The sequence below is a fragment of the Odocoileus virginianus genome, chromosome 11 (assembly GCF_023699985.2).
Source record: "Odocoileus virginianus isolate 20LAN1187 ecotype Illinois chromosome 11, Ovbor_1.2, whole genome shotgun sequence".
In the NCBI taxonomy this organism is placed as follows: Eukaryota; Metazoa; Chordata; class Mammalia; order Artiodactyla; family Cervidae; genus Odocoileus; species Odocoileus virginianus.
Window position 1 is genome coordinate 5,344,278 of NC_069684.1, and position 21,323 is coordinate 5,365,600.

The 21,323-nt window shown below is 54.1% G+C and overlaps 1 protein-coding gene across 1 annotated transcript in view; it reads right to left on the minus strand.

Annotated features, from left to right (window-relative positions):
• Positions 1 to 21,323, minus strand: part of PLXNA2 (plexin A2) — a 226,216-nt gene that overhangs the window by 6,930 nt on the left and 197,963 nt on the right. The window contains exons 15-27 of the mRNA XM_070473856.1: positions 20,141 to 20,277; positions 19,079 to 19,246; positions 18,872 to 18,965; positions 14,385 to 14,624; positions 13,635 to 13,778; positions 13,124 to 13,358; positions 10,220 to 10,362; positions 9,296 to 9,564; positions 7,336 to 7,402; positions 6,959 to 7,105; positions 6,169 to 6,328; positions 5,710 to 5,813; positions 1,076 to 1,175 (exon numbers count right to left, since the gene is read on the minus strand). Coding sequence (XP_070329957.1) covers positions 1,076 to 1,175; positions 5,710 to 5,813; positions 6,169 to 6,328; positions 6,959 to 7,105; positions 7,336 to 7,402; positions 9,296 to 9,564; positions 10,220 to 10,362; positions 13,124 to 13,358; positions 13,635 to 13,778; positions 14,385 to 14,624; positions 18,872 to 18,965; positions 19,079 to 19,246; positions 20,141 to 20,277 — 2,008 coding nt within the window. The remainder of the gene's footprint in view (positions 1 to 1,075; positions 1,176 to 5,709; positions 5,814 to 6,168; positions 6,329 to 6,958; positions 7,106 to 7,335; positions 7,403 to 9,295; positions 9,565 to 10,219; positions 10,363 to 13,123; positions 13,359 to 13,634; positions 13,779 to 14,384; positions 14,625 to 18,871; positions 18,966 to 19,078; positions 19,247 to 20,140; positions 20,278 to 21,323) is intronic.

Consider the following 21,323-nt stretch of genomic DNA (forward strand, 5'->3'; position numbering starts at 1 on the left):
TTTGGCGGGTTATTTTAGGGATCCTTGGCTGGTGTGAGGACACCCTGAAATCATTTTGCCAAAATAAGGATCTAGAAATTCTGTGAGCTGGAGTCGCCCTGGGGAATACAGGAGTACATCCTTCCCTGATGCTTCCAGCAAAGACCAATCAATAGGTGGAATGCCAACCAGATATTCTCACAGCGGCTTTGCTTCAAGTGTGGACTCTAAGGGTCTGTGAACGGAAAAGCTCCTCCTCGGGAGTCAAGGCTCCTTCTTACTTAGGGCCCGGAATACAGAGCTGCTTGAGCCCCTCCTGCAGCTGCTGGCTTCAGGCCTGAGAGATCCTTTGGCTGGACCGCTCGAAGCCGAGCGCCACCCAGAACTAGAGGAAACAGCACGAGAACCTGAAACTCCTCAACCTCATTCCCAGAGGGCACCGGGGGCCCAGCACGCAGGGGCGGAAGGGCTGGGGCGGCCAACCGAGGGGGTGGCCCACATCGGGGTACTACTGAGAGCCAGAGGGAAAGTGAAGCGAAAGCGTCAGTCGCTCAGTCGTGCCCGACTCTGTGCCCGACTCTGCGACCCCATAGACTGTAGCCCCCATACCCCCCAGGCTCCTCTGTCCACGGGATTCTCCAGGCAAGAATACTGGAGCGGGTTGCCATTTCCTTCTCCAGGGGATCTTCCAGACCCAGGGAATCGAACCTGGGTCTCCCGCATTGCGGGCAGATTCTTTACCGTCTGCGCCACCAGGGAAGTTATTTGGTCTGTATCACCGGGGGCTAAAGGGGGATGTTGTTAATGATTCAGTCAGGACAGTAAGCATACACTGGGACTGGGTTCTGTGAACGTCCCCCCCAAGGGCCTCCCTGGTTCTGGGCCCTTCCGACTCCTCCATCAGACCTGGGCTATTGAAGGAAAGATTCATGGTGCTGCCTGGGGCCATAGCCCCGAGGAGACGGGCCGTCCCGGCCTCCTGTGACTGCCTGTGCCGCTGCTGCGGCTGGCCTCCCACTGTCAGCAGGGGTGGGGAGCCGCCCCTGGAGTCACAGGAGACGCCGCTGGCCGCCCAGGCTGCACCTCCGTTCCTCACCGTATCTGCTGATGGACGTCCGGGAGATGCTGGCGGAGGCGGGGATGTTGTAGGAGGAGGTCTGCTTGGGGACCAGGGCCACCACCGATCTGTCTGACACCTGAGGGGACACGAGAGAGACACTGCAGGTGGCTGTCGGTTCCTTGGGAAATGGAACTGTCGATGCTTCTAGAAGCTGATGGAACAGGTAGGGTAGAGGGTGAGGCGGTGAGGAATGCTAGGAATAATCATTGCTCCTACTCAGTATGGTAGCTGTTGGATTCTTACAATAGGACTAGACCAAAGTGAGATGCCCTGTAAGTGTTCGCGCTCAGGTATGCTATAAATGTACAAGACACACGAATTTCAATGACGGAGCCTGAATAAAGGTGTACAGACTGCCTCATTAATAACGCTGACGTTGATTACGTGTTTCAGTGACAATTATTTTAGATCAGTGGTGTTAGAGACAACACTGGTAACATTACGTTCATCTGTTCATCTTTACTTTTTAAATGTGACTAGTGAAAAAATGTAAAGTTATCCAGGTGGTTTGCCTTGTGTTTCTGTTAGAGGGAGCTGGGGTAGCCCAGCCGGCCTTCAGTTCCGTGAGTTACGTATGACTGTCCCCATTTTACAGAGGAGGAACCGAAGCCCTGAGCGGCTGGGCCTCCGCCTTCAAGGTCACACGCTTCGCATACGATAGAGCCGAAGCTGGTCACCAGGCTGTCGGGTTCCACCGCACATGTTCTTCTCATCGCATTCTAATTCGGGATTTTATTTCAAGACACCCTGGTCTGGAGCCCATTTTTCCCTTTGGCCCTGATTTCCTTTTGGCCTGGGCCCTAAAACGGTTCGGCCACCTTGAGGAGCTTCCCCAGAGGGCAGCCGCTCCTGGGGACTCAAGAGAGAAAGAAGGTGTCTGCGTGTCCTCTGTGAGGGGGCTGAGGCTCAGCACCCAGCCTGCAGGGCGAAGGCTGATAAATGAGGCGCCATATTGAAGACATTTGGGGCCATTTTGATTTAAGATTAGCCTCCACCCAATAAAAATCGAGAATCCCCAGAATCGTGGCGATCCAATTAAACCCCTAACGCAGAGGGAATAAAACAGCTATAATAATGTTATGGACCATAAAACATTCCTATTAAACCATTTTTTATTTTAACAATTTTTATGAACTTTATAAGTTTGATTTATAGCTGCACCAGTCGTAAAACCATCTTTCTGGGTCTTAAATTGTCAGTCCCTCTCTCCCACCAAAAAAGAATTAAATGTTGGGAAGTCAAACTATAAATGAACATTAGTGCTAACGAGATTCCCTGATAGCCAGTTTTAGCGGTGGTGTTTAATTTCACCCTCCCTATAAATCTGCAGGAGCCCAGGAAGTGTTTAAAAATCTCTTTGTTAATTAAGGTTGTGCAGGTTTTTCTCCTGTGGGGGCTCCAAGGACCTTTGACTCCTGGGAGGGTAAGAAGAGGGCAACGCTTTGACTTGATGGCATAAAGCTGCAGGGTCCAGGGCTCTTCACGGTGCCTGGAAGATGCCAAGGCATCGTTACCTCCCAGCGGGGGCCGCTCTGTGGACTGCGGGCAGCTTGCACCAGGACTGACATGGAGGAGGAACTCGCCACCTCAGTCTTTCAGGAACTCTGCAACTAGCATCCTAGAAATGATACCTGAACGCCTGGCAGGGTTAAGGGTTTATTTTCTCCCAGGGAGAATGGATTGTGTTATCATTTATGGCTTGTTGTCACCTAAAGAGAGATTCACAAGGTGACTGGAACGACCACAGTTCAACTCAGCTCCCGGTCTCATCACTAAATCTCTCCTGTCCTTAGTGTCCAGTTTTTCTCTTGACCAACACATGATGCAAGGCCGTGACCAAGATGACTGGTCGGGTCTGACCCTGTCTCTGCACTTACTAGCAACATGGCTTTGGGAAAGTCACTTAAGCTCTCTGTGTCTCAATTGTCTCATTTGTCAAAAGGGATAATAATTGTGTCTAGGTTTGTTGTGAAGATTAAAGGTGTTAGAGTGAGTAAAGGTGGAGATCAGTGCCCAGTGAGACTCAGTAAATGCTGGGGTTACTGTTGTTACTATGAATATCATCACCATCATCATCTTCAACATCATCACCATCATCATCACATCACCACCACCATCATCACAGTCTTCACCATCATCATCACCACTATCACCATTACATCACCACCATCATCACCGTCATCTTCACCATCACCAACATCACATCATCACCATCATCACCACTATCATCATCACATCATCACCATCATCTTCACCATCACCACCATCATCATCACATCACATCATCACCATCATCATCACATCATAACTATCACCACCATCACCATCATCACCATAATCTTCACCATCACTACCATAATCACATCATCACCATCTTTACCATCATCTTCACCATCACCACCATCATCACATTATCACCACCATCACCATCATCTTCACCATAATCACTATCATCTTCATCATCACCATAATCATCACATCTTCACCATCACCACCACTACCACCATCATCACATCATCACCATCATCACTATCATCTTCACCATCACCACCATTGTCACCACATCATCCCTATCATCATCATCACCACCATCATCACCATCACCATGACCACCATCATCGTCATCTGTCAAAGGGAAGAATAATCTCTGTTGTCCCCTGTCACTCAGGGCTAGCATGTGGGAAGTACCTCGCACAAAAAGTAAATCTCAGTAAATATTTGAGGAATGAATGAATACATGAATGATAAATGGCATCGGGGAATTGAAAGTGCTCTGTGTGATGAACACTGTAAGTAAAGAATATTCCGTTCTTCTGATTGGGAGTCATAGGACAGACAGCCCACTAATAAGCATCAGGGCACCAAAGACAGAAGAGCAGCGCCATCGCTGCCCTCGAGAAACATAAATTGGGGGCATAATGCTCTTTTCTTTTGCACTTTCTTCTTCGGTTCTAATTGGTTCATTACAACTGTGCTGCAGGATGCATTCAGCACAGTGTGAAGCGGGGGTGGGGCAGGATCAACAGCGTGATCATGGCTACTATGGAGAGGTCCATACATCCTGGTAAACCTCATCTGTGGTTTCTAACGCTCCCAACCACATTCGCAATTCGGGACTGTGTCTCCATTTACTCATGAAGAGCTCAGGGTTCAGGGAGATTAAAGTCGCGTCACCGGTGAGTGGGGAAGCAGGGGTTTAAATGGCGCTCACCAATCCTTTTCTCTTCCCCCTATACCAAAGGCTCTCCATTTAGGATGGGGGTCCAGGCCAAGTGTCAGCATGGCGAATGCAAGTCAGGAGGATGGAGCCTGGAAGGGGCTGTTTTGGGGTTTCTGCCCCCAGCTTTCTGTGTGCGCCGAGAGGCTCCCAGCCAGGTCCTGCTGGCCTTCAGGACCCCCAGCCTCCCGGCTCTTGGCACCTCAGTGCGTGAGCGCCCAGCATGCCATGTCCCTGCACGAGGCAGGGACAGAGGGCGATGTTATTAATCAAGCAGTCCCACAGGCTCCTGCAGCCCAAGGCGCTTCCTCTGGTTGGCTTAATTTCCCTCACTGACTCTCCTTTCCAACTTCTATTTTAGTATTTTTTTCGAATCCCAAGCAGCCTACCTGTGCTTAATCTTACAGAGACCCCAGCTGTGAGCGGTTACCCTGCAAAGCAAGCAGAGTGAGAGTTGATACTCTCGCATCTTTTGCTCTTTTGCTGGGATTTTTCTTTTTTGACTGTTCTTTTAGTGTTGTCTGCTGGTGCGCTGAACGCTCTACCTACTGTATTCAGTCTATTCACCACTTCATCGGGCAGGGATCACCATTAACTCCATTTTACAGATGAGAAGAGCGAGAGCTTAAGCAGCTTCCCCAAGGACACCAGCTGGTAAGCGGCAGAAACTGACTCAATTCCCTGCTTCGTTGCAGGCGCGAAGTGGAAGGTAAGCCACATTAGCCAGAAGTCAGAGACAGTGGCAGACACCTCTGAACCGTTCTTGAAAGATGCGATTTTTCTGCATGAGAAGAGTTACACTCTGTACGGGATGGGAAGGTCCCACCGGACCCCAGACCACTTAAGTCCGTTTCTCAGGATGAGTCTGGACACTCGTGCTTTTACATCCCCCAGTAATTCTAATCAGCAGCCAGGGCTGAGAATCACCGCTCTGGACTCAGGGAGGAGTTGGGGGAGATGTGCTGTGCTGCGCTTAGTCACTCACTCGTGTCTGACTTTTTATGATCCCGTGGGATGTTGCAGCTCCTACAGTCCATGGGATTCTCCAGACAAGAATCCTGGAGTGGGTACCTGTTCCTTTCTCCGGGAGATCTTCCCGACCCAGGAATTGAACCCAGATCTCCTGCCTAGCAAGTGGATTCTTCACCAGCTGAGCCAACAGGGAAGCCCAGGAATATCAGAGTGGGCAGCCCATCCCTTCTCCAAGGGGTCTTCCCGACCCAGGAACTGAACCAGGGTCCCCCACACTGCAGGCGGATTCTTTACCAGCTGAGCTACCAGGGACTCCCCGGCTGATGGGGGCGACAGGAACACTCTTTCCGGACCTCAGAACGAACCTTAGCGGGAGGGGCACTTCGGGAGGACCCGGGCCCCTGGCGCAAAGGCCCCTCACCTGATAGTGCACGAGCGTGTTCAGCCTCTTCCAGTCGCCCTCGATCTTGGTCGTGATGTCCTCATCCTGCAGCACGACCCTGGCGATCCGGCCTTGCCGCCACTCTGGGAGGAGGGGGCGGGCAGCAGTGTGAGGGGCAGGGGCCGGGACCGCCCCACTGGGCGTTCTCTGGGGGCCTGGCGAACCCGGCTCCGCAAGCACAATGACAAAGTGCTGACAATGTGCTGACTTAAGAAGTCCAGGGCTCCGTGGGGGCAACGCTGCGAGAGGTGGCCGCGTCTGAGCAGGCAGTGCCCTGGGAGAAGTGTTTCACCCGGCCCCACACCTGGGTGGGGGGACCCACCCAGGCCCCCAGTAAGGGCCATCCGCTGGGCAGGGTGTCCCATCTTCCCAGCCCGGCCCCTCAGCCCCAGCGCCCTCAGGAGTCTGCCCCGGCACCGCCAAGGCCAGGGCTCCTACCCAAGTCCATGTCCACAGCCCTGGGCCGCTGGGAGTAGGGCACGTTCTTGTAGACTGCGTCGAGGATCTTCTCCTTGACCTGTGTGATGGTGTCACAGTTTAACACCTTCACTGGGATCTCCGGGCTGTTCTCATTGTCAGGGTTGACGCAGTTCAGAATCTGCAGGTGGGGATTGAGGGGGATGTGAGTTGAAGATGTCATTTGAGGGTGGGGAGTGCAGCCCCGGGACCTTCTCTTACCCAGGCTCCTCCTCCGCCTCACAGGAGAAATGAGCATCTCTCTGTCTGCGTCTCAGTTTCCCTGCCTTCCAGCCATCTGCCGATGGCAACCTGAGTCCTCTGCCCACCCCTCTACTTCTCAAAGAACCAGGACTCCACCCAGTAGCCCCGGATGGCTTAGGGGAGGCTGCCATCCCGGGTCCAGGCATCCTAAGGCTAAACCTTTAAGGCTAAACCTGGTGGCTCCAGGTGGGCTGACCTCCCGCCTTCCTGAAGTCTCTACACTAGAAATCAGCACACTTCTTCCCCATCATGCCAACTTCCCCAGGCCCGATGCTGGGTGATCTAGGGTAAGCTGAGGCAATCTGAGCTCTTTGGGTCCACCCAATGAGATGGGGGAAGAGGAGCCCAGGCTGGCGTGCACACCCTTGGGACCCTGGGCCCGCACTGGCCCCAGGTGGGTCTCCCGGCCTCGCTGCTGAGCCCTCAGGCTGGCTTTGTCACCAGAGACTGGGGTGGGGTTCAGAAGCAGGAGGTCCGTGCTGTCCCGCCGGGCTCCCCGCCTCCTCACCAGGGTCTTGTAGTCGATCTGCTGCCGGATGAGCTTGTCCTCGCTCAGCGAGTACCGCGCCTCGCCCGTGATGGCGTCGATGGGGCCCTTCTCCATCTGCTGCTTGATGGCGCAGTAAAGCATGAACAGAGGCTCCCCGGCGCACTCCTGCGGGCATGGGTGGGTGTGGGTGGCAGGGCCCCAGCCTCCCTCCTCCCTCCCTCCCTCTCCTGACCCTGCTCCTAGGCCCGCGTGGTTTGGGGGCACCTGGCCAGGTAGGTTCCTGCTGCAAACGGGGAGGCGGGCGGGACATCCATGCAGCCCTGAAGGCCAGGCTCAGAGGAGCAGCTCCCCCATCCCACTCTCACCTCCAGTCCCCAACCCACCCCCATTCTCACCTTCAGGAACTTGTGCAGGAGGAAGGCAAACCAATTGGTCAGCATTTTCTCCGCCACAGACTCTGTCCTGGGGAGGGAGAGGGGATGAGCGGCAGTCCTTTATGGAGGGCTCGCCAAGAGGGTGCCTGGCTCTTTGGGTGGACTATGGCCCAAGCGAACCCAGGGCTGGGAGCCAGGACGCTGCGTCCTGTCCCGACTTCACCCCAGTAGCAAGACACGAGGCCTTGGGCCAGAGGCTTCTGCTTTCTGAGCCTCAATTTCCTGGGAAAATGGAGTGGCACTCTGGGTCTACAGACGCAGGTGCCAAGGACACCATCCTCCAGCCCTCTTCTGGACTCAGGGGGATACATACAGTTTCTTGGTCCCTCTGAGGTTTCCTGCCTAGTCTGAATACTTTATATGCATGTCTAGAAGGCCCCTGATACTTGCCCCTCCAAACACTCAGACTCAGACTGAGTTCAAATCTCGACTCTGCCATGGACGGGCTCTGTGATCTCGAGTAAGTCGTTTCCCTTTCTCTGGATTCAGTTTCCCCATTTCTAAATGGGGAATTAATCATAATAATAACAACCACAATTAATAATAATCACCACCACCACTGTCGTCATCATATCCCACAGGGTTGTTGTCAAGGTTGAATGAGTCAATATACAAAAAGTGCTAAGAGTGCCTAGACCGGGAGCTGTCATCACTGCTGACACAAGGGGTCTGGATCTGGCCCCTCACATAGAGAACCGTGTGCATAAGCACTGAGCTAACAGGGGATCTGCTTCTGTAAGCCTTGCCCCTTTGCGTTGCCGCCCCTCCCCACCCCCCACGCCCATCCCAGGGGATGTGGGAAGGAACAAAGCGGCTCTGACAGACCCTCAGGGATGAGGATGCTGGAGGAGGACTTTAACTCCCTGCACGTGGTGCAAATTATACCCTCTAGTCGAAGTAAATCCCAGGCATTTGCCAGGGTGGCTCAGCAACCCCGGGCCTGGCAGAGAGTGACAAAGGCAGAAGAAATTGTAGCTTTCTCCCCAGGCTCCTCCCAGCCCCTCACCCTGCATTGTGCCTGAGATTAGCTCTAATTTAAATACAACAGTTCTTAATGAGAGTTTCTAATGCTCAGATTGGCAGAATGGGGGCTCTGTATTCATAACACAAAGCCACTCTTCCTACCCCCTCACCCCACGTGGGGTCTGGAAGCCTGAGACCTTGCTAGGAGAAGGCTACGGAGGAGGCGGTGACGTGGAGGTGGTTCCAAAACTGTGCTGGATCCCCGGGGCCTCCAGAGACCGTGGGCTCGGGGGATTGATGTCAAGGTCTCTGACCCTCTTCCCTACCAGGAAAATGGCAACTGGGGAGGGGCTGGTGGTAGGTGCTGGTGATTCAGATGCCGGAAGCTGGGCATTGAAGGCACAGGCCGCACCAAATCCTTAGCTGGGTGCTGAAGGGAGAACTTCCCCTGGGATGAGAACAGCCTCTGCTGCGTTTCCAACATGGTGGCCACTTGCGGGGCCCGAGCCCTCGGGATGTGGCTAGCGCAACGGAGGGACTGAATCTCACATTTTATCTCATTTTAATGAATGGCCACATATGCTACGGCATTGGACAGTGAAACTTGAGATACAGGGGGAGGGAGAATGACTTGGTGATGAGTGTCATTTTGTCCATGAGGGGGCTAAACAGCACAGACGCTGCACCACTGGTCCCAGGCCTCATGACGAGCCAGTGGCCGGTGCTGGGATCCAGGCTGAGATGCACTGGATATCCAGCACCTGCGGATACGGCCCAGATGCCCAGGGAAGGGAAGGTGAGACTCTGCACTGGACGCTGCAGGGACACAGGCTTTCCTGGGGAGGGGCGCTGCCCCCCACCACGTCTGGTTCAGATGCCGGCTGCCTCCCAGCCCCACCCCGAACCATGTCCGGTTCAGACGCCGGCTGCCTCCCCAGCCCCGGGGCGCACGTCTGACCTCCGGAGCAGCAGCTTGGGGTGGTTCTTGTTTTCCAGGTTCTTGTCGATGAGGTCGGACAGCAGCTGCTTGAGCACGTCGGTGGCGTACTCCAGGCGGCCCTGCAGGCCCGTCATGATGAGCGAGGCCACGTTGCCGCGGTCCCGCATGGAGAAGCTACGCTGAAGCTCCAGGGTGCGGATGAAGGTCAGCAGGAACACCTTGTTGTTGATGAGCTGCGCGAAGAGCTTCAGGGCCTTCTCCACGTGCTGCTGCCCGTTGCCCTGCACCTGGGGGCGGGGGCGGGCATGGCCTCAGAGGACGGGCTTCCCGCCCTCCCGGGAGCCGGGGGCGGTGTCTCAGCTGATGACGACACCAGCTCGAGGACTCTCTCCATGAGACCGAAAGCCACCCCACCCTGGAGAGGTAGGAATGGCTGGTCTCTGAGGTCTGCGGTCTGCTCTGACCTCCTGGTGGGTTCAGAGGGTTGGACTCCAGAGAGGATGCTATACATCCGATTGCGCCAAGGATCCGACACAACAGGAGCTACCCCATCAGACTAGCTGGGTTTACTCCCCTCCCCTCCATCTGCTCTGCCCTAATGTACTATCTTTCGTAAAACAAACAGAGAAATGAATGGGCAAGCCTCACAGAATCATGGGTCTTTCCTCAAGCCACCTCAAATCCATTTGGAAATGAGGCCGAATCTTAATTAATTCAGTTATTAATTAAAGAACGACAGCCAGCCTTCCCCTGGAATCATCCTGAAGAACCTGGGTGCCCCCTTGGCCGTGAGTTTCCTGTTCAGAAATGTCCCTGTGGTGCTGGTGCTTCTACAGGCGATTTCTGCTCCTCACTCCTGACCCTCCTAGCTACGGGGCATTTCCCAGGAAACCTAGGCCCCAGGTCCCCAGTGGGCAGCTGGGCGAGGGAGGCAGGTGTTACCTCCAGCTCACGCAGGACGGGATGGTCCTCGATGCCTGGGAACAGGACGCGCATAGCATAGGTCCGATAGTCGAGGTAGGGGATTCCTGAGCGGTCCAGGTCACTGGTCAGCTCGTTGATGTCTGTCTGGAGCTCGGCAAAAGCTGGGAAGGTACAGAGGAGACAGGGAGAGTCAGGAGGGGAACAGACAGGGGAGGGGAGAGGCAGAGACGTTTGTGAAGGAGGAGGGAGGGGCTGGGGTGCAGAGATGGGGCGTGTGTGGGGTTACAGGTGTGCACCTCCAGAGGGAGTGAGATAGCTCCAGACTGCTTTCTTAGGTGGTGGGAATACAGGTGATTTCTATACTGTTTCTTCTTCTGTGTGTGTGTGTCTTTAGTCGCAAAGTCGTGTCTGACTCTTTTGCGACCCCACGGACTGCAGCCCACCAGGCTCCTCTGTCCATGGGATTTCCCAGGCAGGAATACTGGAGTGGGTTGCCATTCTCTTCTCCTGGGGAACCTCCTCAACCCAGGGATTGAAACTGCATCTCTGCAGGTGGATTCTTTACTGCTGAGCCCCCAGGGAAGCCCGTTTCTTCCTCTGTGCTTATCTATGATTTTGAATTTTCTTTCTATGTATTACATGTGCTGCTAAAGCAAAGGAAGCCCACGTGACTTGGGTCATACAGGTGACACAGATGCCAGAGATAGGTGGAGACTGGTTGAGCAGATCAAACAAAGAGCTGAATAGGCTGCTTTGCTCCCCTATTCCCAGCAAAAGAATAAATCAAGATGCAAAGACGGTGGGGGAAAATGAAAATCAAAACCACCAGGAGATACCACTTCATACCTATTAGTGCGTGTGCGTGCAAAGTCACTTTGGTCATGTCCGACTCTTTGTGACCCTACGGATTACAGCCCGCCAGAGCCTGCTGTTCATAGGATTTCCCAGGCATGAAGACCGGAGTGGCTTGCTGTGCCTGTCTCCAAGGGATCTTCCCAGCTGGGGGTTGAACCTGCATCTCTTATGTCTCCTGCATTGGCAGGCGGGTTCTTTGAGACTAGTGTCATCGGGGAAGCTCCACCCATTAGCAAGGCTAATGTAAATAACAGAAAAGAACAAGTGCTGACAAGGATGTGGGAAAATTCAAACCTTCGCATCTTGTTGGAGGAAATGTTAACTGGCACCGCTTCTCTGGAAACAAAATTGATGATTCCTCAAAAAGTTAAACATAGAATTTTTATCCCATGACCCAGCAATTCCTCTCCGACATATATGCCCACAAGAACTGAAAGCAGGGACTTGAATAGATACTTGTACACTCACGTTCATAGCAGCATTATTCATGATACCAAAGGGTGGAAACAACCCAAATGGCCATTAACAGATAAGCTGATCAACAAAATGTGGTTTATACACCTAATGAACAATTATCCAACCTTAACAAGGAATGAAGTTCTGTCACGTGCTACAAGATGGATGAACCTTGAAGACATGATGCCAAGTGAAATAAACTAGACACAAAAGGACAAATCCTGTATGATGCCGTCTACATGACATGCCCAGAGCAGCCAGAGTTTTGGGGACAGAAAGTAGAAGGGCCAAAGGGAGAGGAGGAAGAGGAACGATTGTTTCATGGGTACAGAGATTCAGTTGGGGAAAGTGAGGGAGGTCTGGAGATGGATGGTGGGTAGGGTCGCACAATATTCTGAATGTGCTTAATACCTCTGAGGAGTTTCCCAGGTGGGACTAGTGGTAAAGAACCCACCTGCCACAGGAGACATAAGATATCCCTGGGTTCAATCCCTGGCTTGGGAAGATCCCCTGGAGGAGGAAATGACAACCCACTGCAGTATTTTTGCCTGGAGAATCCCATGGACAGAGGAGCCTGGTGGGCTGCATTCCCTGGGGTCGCAAAGAGTTAGACACAACTCAAGTGACTGAGCATGCACACTTGCTTGCACACATACATGCATGCAATGCCTCTGAACTGGAGAGGAGAGCACTAGGGTATAGAGATTAGAAAGTTAAATGGTAAACTGTATGTTATATACATTTTCACACACACACACACACACACACACACACACACAACTGAGAATGCCACCAAGCCCAGCCTTAGGGCGCCCTGCCTGCCAGGCCCTTGGCCAGCAGGGGCTTCCCCTTGATGGCCCTCCTTGCTCCGCCCCAGCCCTGGCAGAGGGAGGAGCCAGGGTCCCCTTTCCCAGCCCAGCTCCTCCCCGTCATCCCACAGGGGGCTTGTTCTGATCTTGAAGCTTGCCGTAAAAGGAGGAGTGCTCTGATTCCTAACTGAGATGTTTACCCAGAGTCTGCCGGGTCCTCAGCCCGAGGGGACACCAGGTACACTGGTCAGCTGGCAGCAGCGGTGGCCTGGGAGACGGAGGAAGCACAGTCTCCACCGTCACGCTCTGAGATGCCCTGCGCCTGGCCTTCAGAGGCTCAGCCTGTAGCACGGGGGGACAGCGCCCTGGGGGAGGGGGCGGGCAGGAGGGGGACGGGCTCGCCTGCCTTTTCTGCTGCTCCGAGGGCGGCCAGGCGCAAGGAGCCATTGCCTTGTGGGGCTCTAGAATCCGAGGCTGCAGGGCCCAGGAGGTTCTGCCCGTGGGGACACTGAGTGCCACTCGCTGCCTCAGGAAAGAGAGGAAGGTGGCCAGATTGTGGGACGAGTCAGGGCACAGCACGACAGAATAATGTGGTCAGACCTGGGGCCTCCCTACGTGCATTGCAATAGGACTTCTCTGGCCCCGAGAGCAAAGGACGTTCAAAGGAAAACAGAGGTCAAAACGGAGCTTGATGGCTTGGGGTGGACGAGAAGGGAGGAAAGATGAGAGGTGTCTCAGAGAAGGAAGGGAATAAGGCTGGTGAGGAAAGCAGTTCTGGAAGCAAAGGAATGGCCCCACTTACCTTCCTTACACTCCAGGGCCACGCGGGACTCCAGGTTGTCCATCTGCATTTGGAGCCGCTTGAGAGTGAGGTCGTTCTCTCGAGACTTGCGCTTGTAGGCGATGAGCACGATGATGACGATGATGAGCAGGAGGCTGCCGCCCGCCGCGATGCTCACGATGGCGGGCAGGGTCAGCAAGCTGTCCGAGATGACACTCACAGAGCCGGGAGAGAACACCATCCCGCCCACGTGGACCTGGACGTGGACACACGCACACAGACGCTGTCGGGCCATCCGGTCCTTCTTGTTTCAGAAAGGACAGGGGCAATCACAACCACACAGTGCAGTCTGAAGACCAAACAGCTTCCTGCTGATCGCCTGCCTTTCTTTTCTTGTGTTCTCTGCTCCTACCCATTTTAATACAGAACCTTGAGATGAGGACACATGGAGGAGGTCGAAAACCCTTTTGCTACAATAGATTATCCATGCAAGGTGAAGAGGGAAGAAAGAATAAGAGGAAGGTTCACTCACCATGACCTTGTGCTGCCCCGTGAGGTTGGGAGGCTCGCAGAGGAGCTGCGTCTCGGACACGGTGACAGCACACGGGGTCTCCCCAATCAGCACTGTGTAGTTGAGTTTGGCACCTCCAGAGGCAGGAGGGCAAAGATTTTTGCCCTGCAGATAATAGCAATCTTATTAGGAATAATTGACACATGCACACAGAAGTTAATTGCCTATTTAAGAAGAGATTAAAGAGAGAGGGTAAGGGCAGCAATGCAAAAGCCAAAGAGGGATTCCATCGGAGAGGACGTCCAACGGCCACAATTTAGAGAGGAAAAGAGAAAAGAAAGGGAGGAGAGAATGAAAGGCAAGGAGACAGTGGTAAACAGAGGAAGGAGCGGGCAAACAGCAAACAGTTCCAGGGGAGGCTACAGGGCCGGGAAATGAAAGCGGTGGAGTCACACACCCTTGGACAGAAGGCATCCGGGGACTGTGACCTCCTCATATTTGAGGGCAGTTATGGTGGCCATGGATGAGGTCAATAAAGGAGATGGTTGCTTCCAACGCACTGCAAGACTTTTTGGGCCCAATGTCCACAAGAACACAGAAATATTCCAGGGCTCCTTGAGAATCCCAAGCTCAAGATAATGTCACTCAGTGGGTCTGTGTCTATCGCTGAGCTCCCTTCACAGGGCGCTGACAGCGATGCAAGCCTGTGTGCACTGGAGGGAGACGAGGCCGGGGCGGGAGAGGGGTGGTCTGGCCTCCCTGTGCTCCTACCTTCAGAATGATGGGGGATCCTGGCTTTTGGTCCAAGACTCCAGTAGGGCTGAGCAGTTCAAAGGTCGGGTTGGGGTAGTAGATGAACTTGGTGTCGTTGTAAATCAGCAAGGACTGGACGTTGTTAAAGACAAATCCAAACTCGTCTGGCCGCTCCACGGTGTCCAGGCCGGGCCGATAGTCCGTGGTCAGCGAGGGTGCCAGGCAGGTCAGGGTGGTGGTGTTCACAACTTTGCACACCTACGGGGCCCAGAGTGCAGAGTTCCAGCTCCCAGCGGCGACACTGCGGGGTCACGCTGCCGTTGTCCCACCCTCTGCTTCGTCTGGCTCATCTCCAGCCAGCTGCTTGCTTCGGGAGAAGAGCTGTGACATTGTATTTTTGCTGTGGTTGGTCTTGTTTTTGTGTGTGTGTATAGGGGCAGGGGTGTGTTGTAACTTCACTTCTTCATTCGCCCACACTGAGTGAGCGCCTACGCTGTGCCAGGCACTGTGCCCAGGAGCTGGGCCATCAGTGAGGCGGCCCCCGTCCAGGGCGGAGACAAGGGTCTGCCCAGCTGATGCTGTGTGGTCCCAGCAGAGGGCCTGGGGCCCAGGAGTGGCCGCGGCACTGCTAAAGGCACGGATGGAGTGAGAAAGGCCCGGACGGGGGAGTCCCGGCACTCTAGGGGTGCCTGTGTGTGTGCGCATGCGCATGGCCTGAGGCAGGGTGAGGGTGACTCACGGGAGCTTTCCTTTGGAAAAAATGAATGAAATTTAACCTGCAGAATGTGTAGGACTTGCCCAGACATGGGGGATGGTAAAGGATCAAGTTCCAGGCAGAGAAAAACAGTAGCAAAGGCCTGGGAATGAGGGAGCATGAACATCTGAGGAAAAGATAAGAACAGAAGCCGTGTCCTGCGTGTGTATGTGTATGTGTGTCTATGTATGTGCGTGTGTGAGCGTGCATATGTGTGTATGTGTGTATCTGTGTCTATGTATGTGTATGTGTCCGTGTGTGTGTGTCTATGCATGTGTATGTCCATGTGTGTGTATGTGTGTATGCATGTATACGTGTGTGGTATGTGTGTGTATCTGTGTCTGTGTGTATGTGTCCGTATGTGTATATACATGTGTGCCCGTGTGTGTATCTGTGTCTATGTATGTGTGTCTATGTATAAATATGTGTGTATCTGTGTCTATGTATGTGTGTATGTGTATGAATGTGTGTGTATCTGTGTCTATGTATGTGTGTATGTGTATGAATGTGTGTGTATCTGTGTCTATGTATGTGTGTGTATGAATATGTGTGTGTATCTGTGTCTATGTATGTGTGTGCATGTGTCCATGTGTGTGTGGTGTATATGTCTGTGTGTATGTATGTGTGTATGTGTGTGTATATCTGTCTATGTATGTGTGTGTATGTGTCCATGTGTGTGTGTATGTGTATGAATATGTGTGTGTATCTGTGTCTATGTATGTGTGTGCATGTGTCCATGTGTGTGTGGTGTATATGTCTGTGTGTATGTGTGTCTGTGTATATGTATGTGTGTATGTGTGTGTATCTCTGTCTATGTATGTGTGTGTATGTGTCCATGTGTGTGTGTATGACGGGATGGGGGACGCTGTGTGAGATGAGTACATACTAGGTGTTCAGTTAGTGTTTACTGACCACAGTGATGGATGAAAAAGACCCTTCACCTCCTTAAATGTCCTAGTCAAGGTCTCCCTTCTCCGAGGGCCCCTTCGCCGTCCACGGAGGTGTGACCGTGGTATCGCCCCTGAGTTCACAATGTCCTTTCCTCCTGGGGGGCCCTGGTCTCCAGCTAACAGCTCGCTGAGCTGGCCCTCCTCTCCTGGCTGGTCTGGGGGCTACCCAGGCAGCAGCCCGACTGGAGACCCCGCCCCGGGGCCTGTGCACGGCCTGGAACCCTCCCCACTCCTCCCGTCCTGCCCTTTGCAGCTGCTGGGGCTGTGGGAGGCTCGGTGTCCCAGCAACCGCCAGGGGCATGTGTGGGAACCCTGCTCAAGTACGCGCTGTCCTGGCAGCTCCACACGTGTTGTGTGTCCGGCCAACATACACAAGCCTGGGCTTCACGTTCGGAAAACAAGACGGTGTGTGAGACGGCATAAAAAGCGGACACTTGCATGGAGATGATGTCAGCGCTCCAAGCCTTAACCCTCCCTTCCCACGGGGAGCTGAAGAGTTTAAACCAAACAGTTCGGGAGGGCTCCGTGCCGTCAGACAGCAGCACCCAGCCTGCCTTTTGCAGGCCCCCTCAGCAGCCCCCTATGAACCCAGTGTCCCTTTCACATGCCAGCTGGAGACACCCTGGCAGGGGGGAAACAGAGGTGCTGTCAAACGGGCGGAGCTGAGCTGGGGGTCCCACCCCGGGCTCCATGGGACAGACCCCCAGCCTGAGCGCTGCCGCCCTGCCTGCCCCGTCTCCTCTCTGCTCGCTCCGGTGCCCCTGGACGAGGCTCCTATGAGAATGAGCAAATCACCCCCAGACAAACGGCCTCTGTTTGCTCCCTGCCCGGTGCTGCATCGGCACTGTGCCAAACATTCCTTCGGGTTTGGCGGCCTGCTCTCTGGCCCTTCCCCCGGGGCTGCTTCCAAACCCAGAGGCAGGGGTTAGTGCCAGGGCCTGAGGGTGAGGTGGGCTCCAGGCAGGGCTGAGGGGACACCCGGTTCTCTCCCAGCACCCCTGAAAGGGAAGGCCCTCCCGGGCCTGGCTTGCTGGAGACATGCACCCCCAGGCCCTTCCTCTAGGCTGCAGCCCGCAGACGCCAGGCAGGTCACTGCGGGCGCTCGGGGCCCCCAGACTCTCCTTCTTAACTCCCTGAAGCACTGAGGTCCTGGGGGGTGGGGGGGGAACTGCTGGGGAAATTCCTGCCAGAGCGTCCTGGGGAGGGCAGCCAAGACCCAAGCATTCGCAGAAGGGTGTCAGCTGTTGGCGGCCCTTCCCAGCTCCATCTTCCCTTCAATAGCTTCCTGGGGACTAACGATGCAGCCTTGGAGGCTGGCCTTCATGATAGGTCATGGACTCATCCTACAACATCCCCTTTATACTAGACCAACTGTGTCTTTTATTTTCTGTATTCTGCTGCTTTGACCTCTGGGGTCTTGCTGACCCTGGAGGGACCGTGCCCTCTCCCCAGGCTGGCCAGTTCCTAGAGACGGCAGGCAGGTGGAAGAGGGCTGTGGCCTCAGTCTGGAAGTGGAGCGGGGACACAGTCCCTTCGCTCAGGTATCAAGCTCTCCACTGCGACATGAGTCACGTGCTCTCTAGCCCACGGAGCTGTTACCACAGGGGGCGCTGGGGGTGATACACTGGTGTCCCACGTCTCTGGCATGGTGGCGGCGCATCAAGCCCACCAGCATCTCACATAGTCTAGCTACGAAGACTCAGAGGCTGGGGACTGAGCTTGGCCCCGTCACCTGCCACCTTCATGTCTGGGGGCAAGTCATTACTCCCTTCTGGCCCTATTTTCTAAGCTACACAAGGAGAAGTTTGGACCAGATGATCTCTGAGACCTTTCCAGATCTAGCCTTCTGGCAGTCTGTCATTTTGTGTATTTCTGTGTTTCCCAGGGAAGCCTCAAGCATGCTGGGAACGTGTCAGGAAAAAGAGGGTCGATCCAACGCCACCTTCTCCATCTCCATCTCAGCCTCGTCAATCTCCAGAAGGTCAAAGCAGTAATAATAGTAACTCATGTGAAAAATGATGGCCATAACAGCATCTCCTGGACTGTAATTATGAATACAATAACGTTTCAGAGCATATTGACTGAAAAGAGAAAGATGGAGCCAGCAGAACAAACTAAAAAATTTATAACAACATTGCAGACATTCTGCTCTTACGAGAGAGAACTTTTTTAACATCACAAAAATCCACAGTGGGGAAAAAAAAATTAAATTACATGGCTCTGCCCAGGAGAGTGAAGTGAAATGTTCAGCTTGATCATCTTAGCAACCAGGATGGAATTATCTGCATGCAGTGACTAGCGTTTATCAAGTGTCAGCCTCGTTGCATGTTACAGATCCACGAGGAGTCTTATCATCAGCATTTCTAGCCGGGGAAGGGAGGATCAGAGAGGTTAAATGACTTTATCACGGGTGTACAGCTAATAGATGGCAGCGTCCTATTTCTAATTCGAAAACATCTGAATCGGCAGCCAGAATTTCTTCACCCTCTCATACTCCTCTTATCAGACCTCAAAGGGAACGTGGCAGAAAGCAGGAGCCCTTTGGCACCATATCTGAGGCTCAGAAGCCACGCTGGGATAAGGAGTCACGTGCCCTTGCAGCCCACCGAGTCGTGACCTTCGGACGAGAAACGGTCATGCTGTAATTATAAAGAGCACTGCACGACGCACGATGTTTGCGGACATGATTGCGGACTCGGCCCCGGCAATGGAAGGCCCCAGTGCTAACACAGACCCGTCACCTTGCCGAACGCACCCACGGCCGCGCTCCCTGAGGCCCGGGTGGACGCGCCAGTACTCACGTTGACAGATTCTTTGCCATTAAACTTGACGCGGATCCTCGGTTCCTGAATGGCATCCAGGTTGAAGCCCGTGATGGTCAGGGGCGTGTGGCCGCTGGGAAGAAGCAGAGGCTGGGTGAGGCGGCAGCTCTCCCCAGCCGCCCCCACGCTCCCCGCGGGCTCGGGGAGCCGCGCTGGCTGGAAGGGGCCCGGGCGCGGCTGCCTCACCTGGCGATGCTCCACTCCGGCTCGACGCGCTGCACACGGGGGTCATCGATGTACTCGAACTGCAGGTTGTTGTCCACGCGGGCCCGGTCGACGCTCACGGAGACGGGGACCGGCCCCAGCCCGTTGGACGACGGGGGTGAGACGCACACGATCTCGTTCATGGACCGCCTGCAGGCAGACCGCAGGAGGCTCAGGAGCCGAGGCAAGCGGGGTGGCCTCTGGCCTGAGAAGGGGCTTTCCCCCAGTCGAGGGGAGGGGGGTTCATCTTCCTGTTCTACTCCAGGCTGGGGAACATACCTTAGCAGCGTGCATCAGTGTCTCTTTCTACCTGAGCTCCAACTCTGGTCGGGTTAGGGAGGCAGCCAACTGGAGAAGGGGGTTAGAGGAGGTGGGGCAGGGGCAGGGCTCCTTGGGCTCTGAGGGAACTCCTGTTTTTCTGGATTTTTCTAAAACAGGACTATTTAGCCAGTGCTTGGAGTCTGGTCGATCAGCTGATACATGGAGTATCTATGACGCAGATAAGTGAACACAGAAAACAGTCCTTGGCCTCAGGCAGTGTATGATCCAAGCAGCATGTTGTTGAGCAAGTTGGGTTCCCATCTAGGGATCCCTTCAGAATTCTCTCTGGATTCTCTACACCCCCAGTGTCTCATTGGAATACCTGCCAAATCGTAGGTTTCAATTTTAACACACGCGAGATGCCCCAAGGAGGCGTCTGTGCGTGGCGTGGGGACAGAGGCCACGCTTCTGGAGTCACCACGGTGGGGACCTAAAGAACACTCCATCCTGATGGTGACTGAGCACTCCTGGCAGCCCTCCTCAGGAGGTCTCCTGGTCCTCACTTCCAAGTGTTCGTAGGACAATTTAGCCCTTATGATGCGATACAAACTGACTACTGGCAGGCATTTCTCACAGCGACTGGAACAGGGTTTGGGGCTAGGATGTGAAGCATACCATGGAGATGGTGGGGCAGGCATATATGTGAACACGCACATGCATGTGCATATATGTGTGCACAGCCTGCATACGTACAGTCTCAGAGCTCCTCCAAGCCCCTCTCACCCGTAGAACTCGCAGGTCTGGTTGCCCAGATAAACGGCCACGCTGCTTCCAGACCCGAGATAGTGGCCCGTGATGGTCACCATGGTGCCTCCAGACTCAGGCCCTCGGATGGGGTTGAGTGACATCACGGAAGGGTTCTTTGGGAGGAAGCAGAGACATGATCATGGCTCAGGCTTTGCCCAAAGGGAGAAACCCTGGCTAGACTTAAAGACAGAAGGGAGAAAACTCCAAACTCTCTGCCTACCCTGGAGCTGAGACCCTTTCTAAGAAGAGGCTCCGGGCGTATCCAGGGAAGGCAGAAAGGCCACGTTTGGCAAGTAATTAACTCCCCTGGGAGTCTTCTGCTCATAACACTGATGGGAAGGCAGAGATGACACTGACTAATCTACCAATTAGTTTACAAATTGAGAACAATTGAGAATGCTTCTCTATCTGGAGCATGTACTGATTTTTTTGGCACAAAATCGATAAGGCTGAATAAAGCATCCCTGCCTGGACTGGGCCACCAAGAGTCTCCGTTCATGGTCCAGGCTCACATCCTTCCAGCCCTCCCTCAGCCCGAGAGGGGCACGGCAGGGCACCTGGGGCAGGCACTCGTCAGTAATGTTGGCTTCCCCGACCTTCACCAGGAGGATGGCCCATGGTTGGTTGGGATGTCCTACTAAGCTCATTAAATTGTAACAATCACCCTGAAGCCTAAAAGAAACGTCACTGACCTAGAACGCATCAGCAAGAAACTGTTTCTGCCTAGTGGGCAGCAGGGTGGAGTGGAAGCTGCATTTAACTGAACAAGCACACAACGTGAACTCTAGTCTGTACTAGCCACTCACTAGCGATGCGATGCAAGCAAGCTCTACTCACTCCTGGAGCAAGTTTCTGAATCAGTCTGGGCTGGCAATCAGTTTGCTTGCCACTCTGTTAAGAGAGGAGGAGGGCGATATGGTCTCTGAAGCCCTTCCTGCTCGTCACTCTACCACTCTCTCTCCATCTAGTCTTTCTGAGTTTCCTTCTCACATAAGACCCTCAGATGGGGGAGGTGGGCTGCAGATATACGCCGAGCATGTGTGTATGCGTGTGTGTGTGATAAGTCGCTTCAGTCGTGTCTGACTCTTTACGACCCTGTGGACTGTAGCCCACCAGGCTCCTCCATCCATGGGATTCTCCAGGCAAGACTACTGGAGGG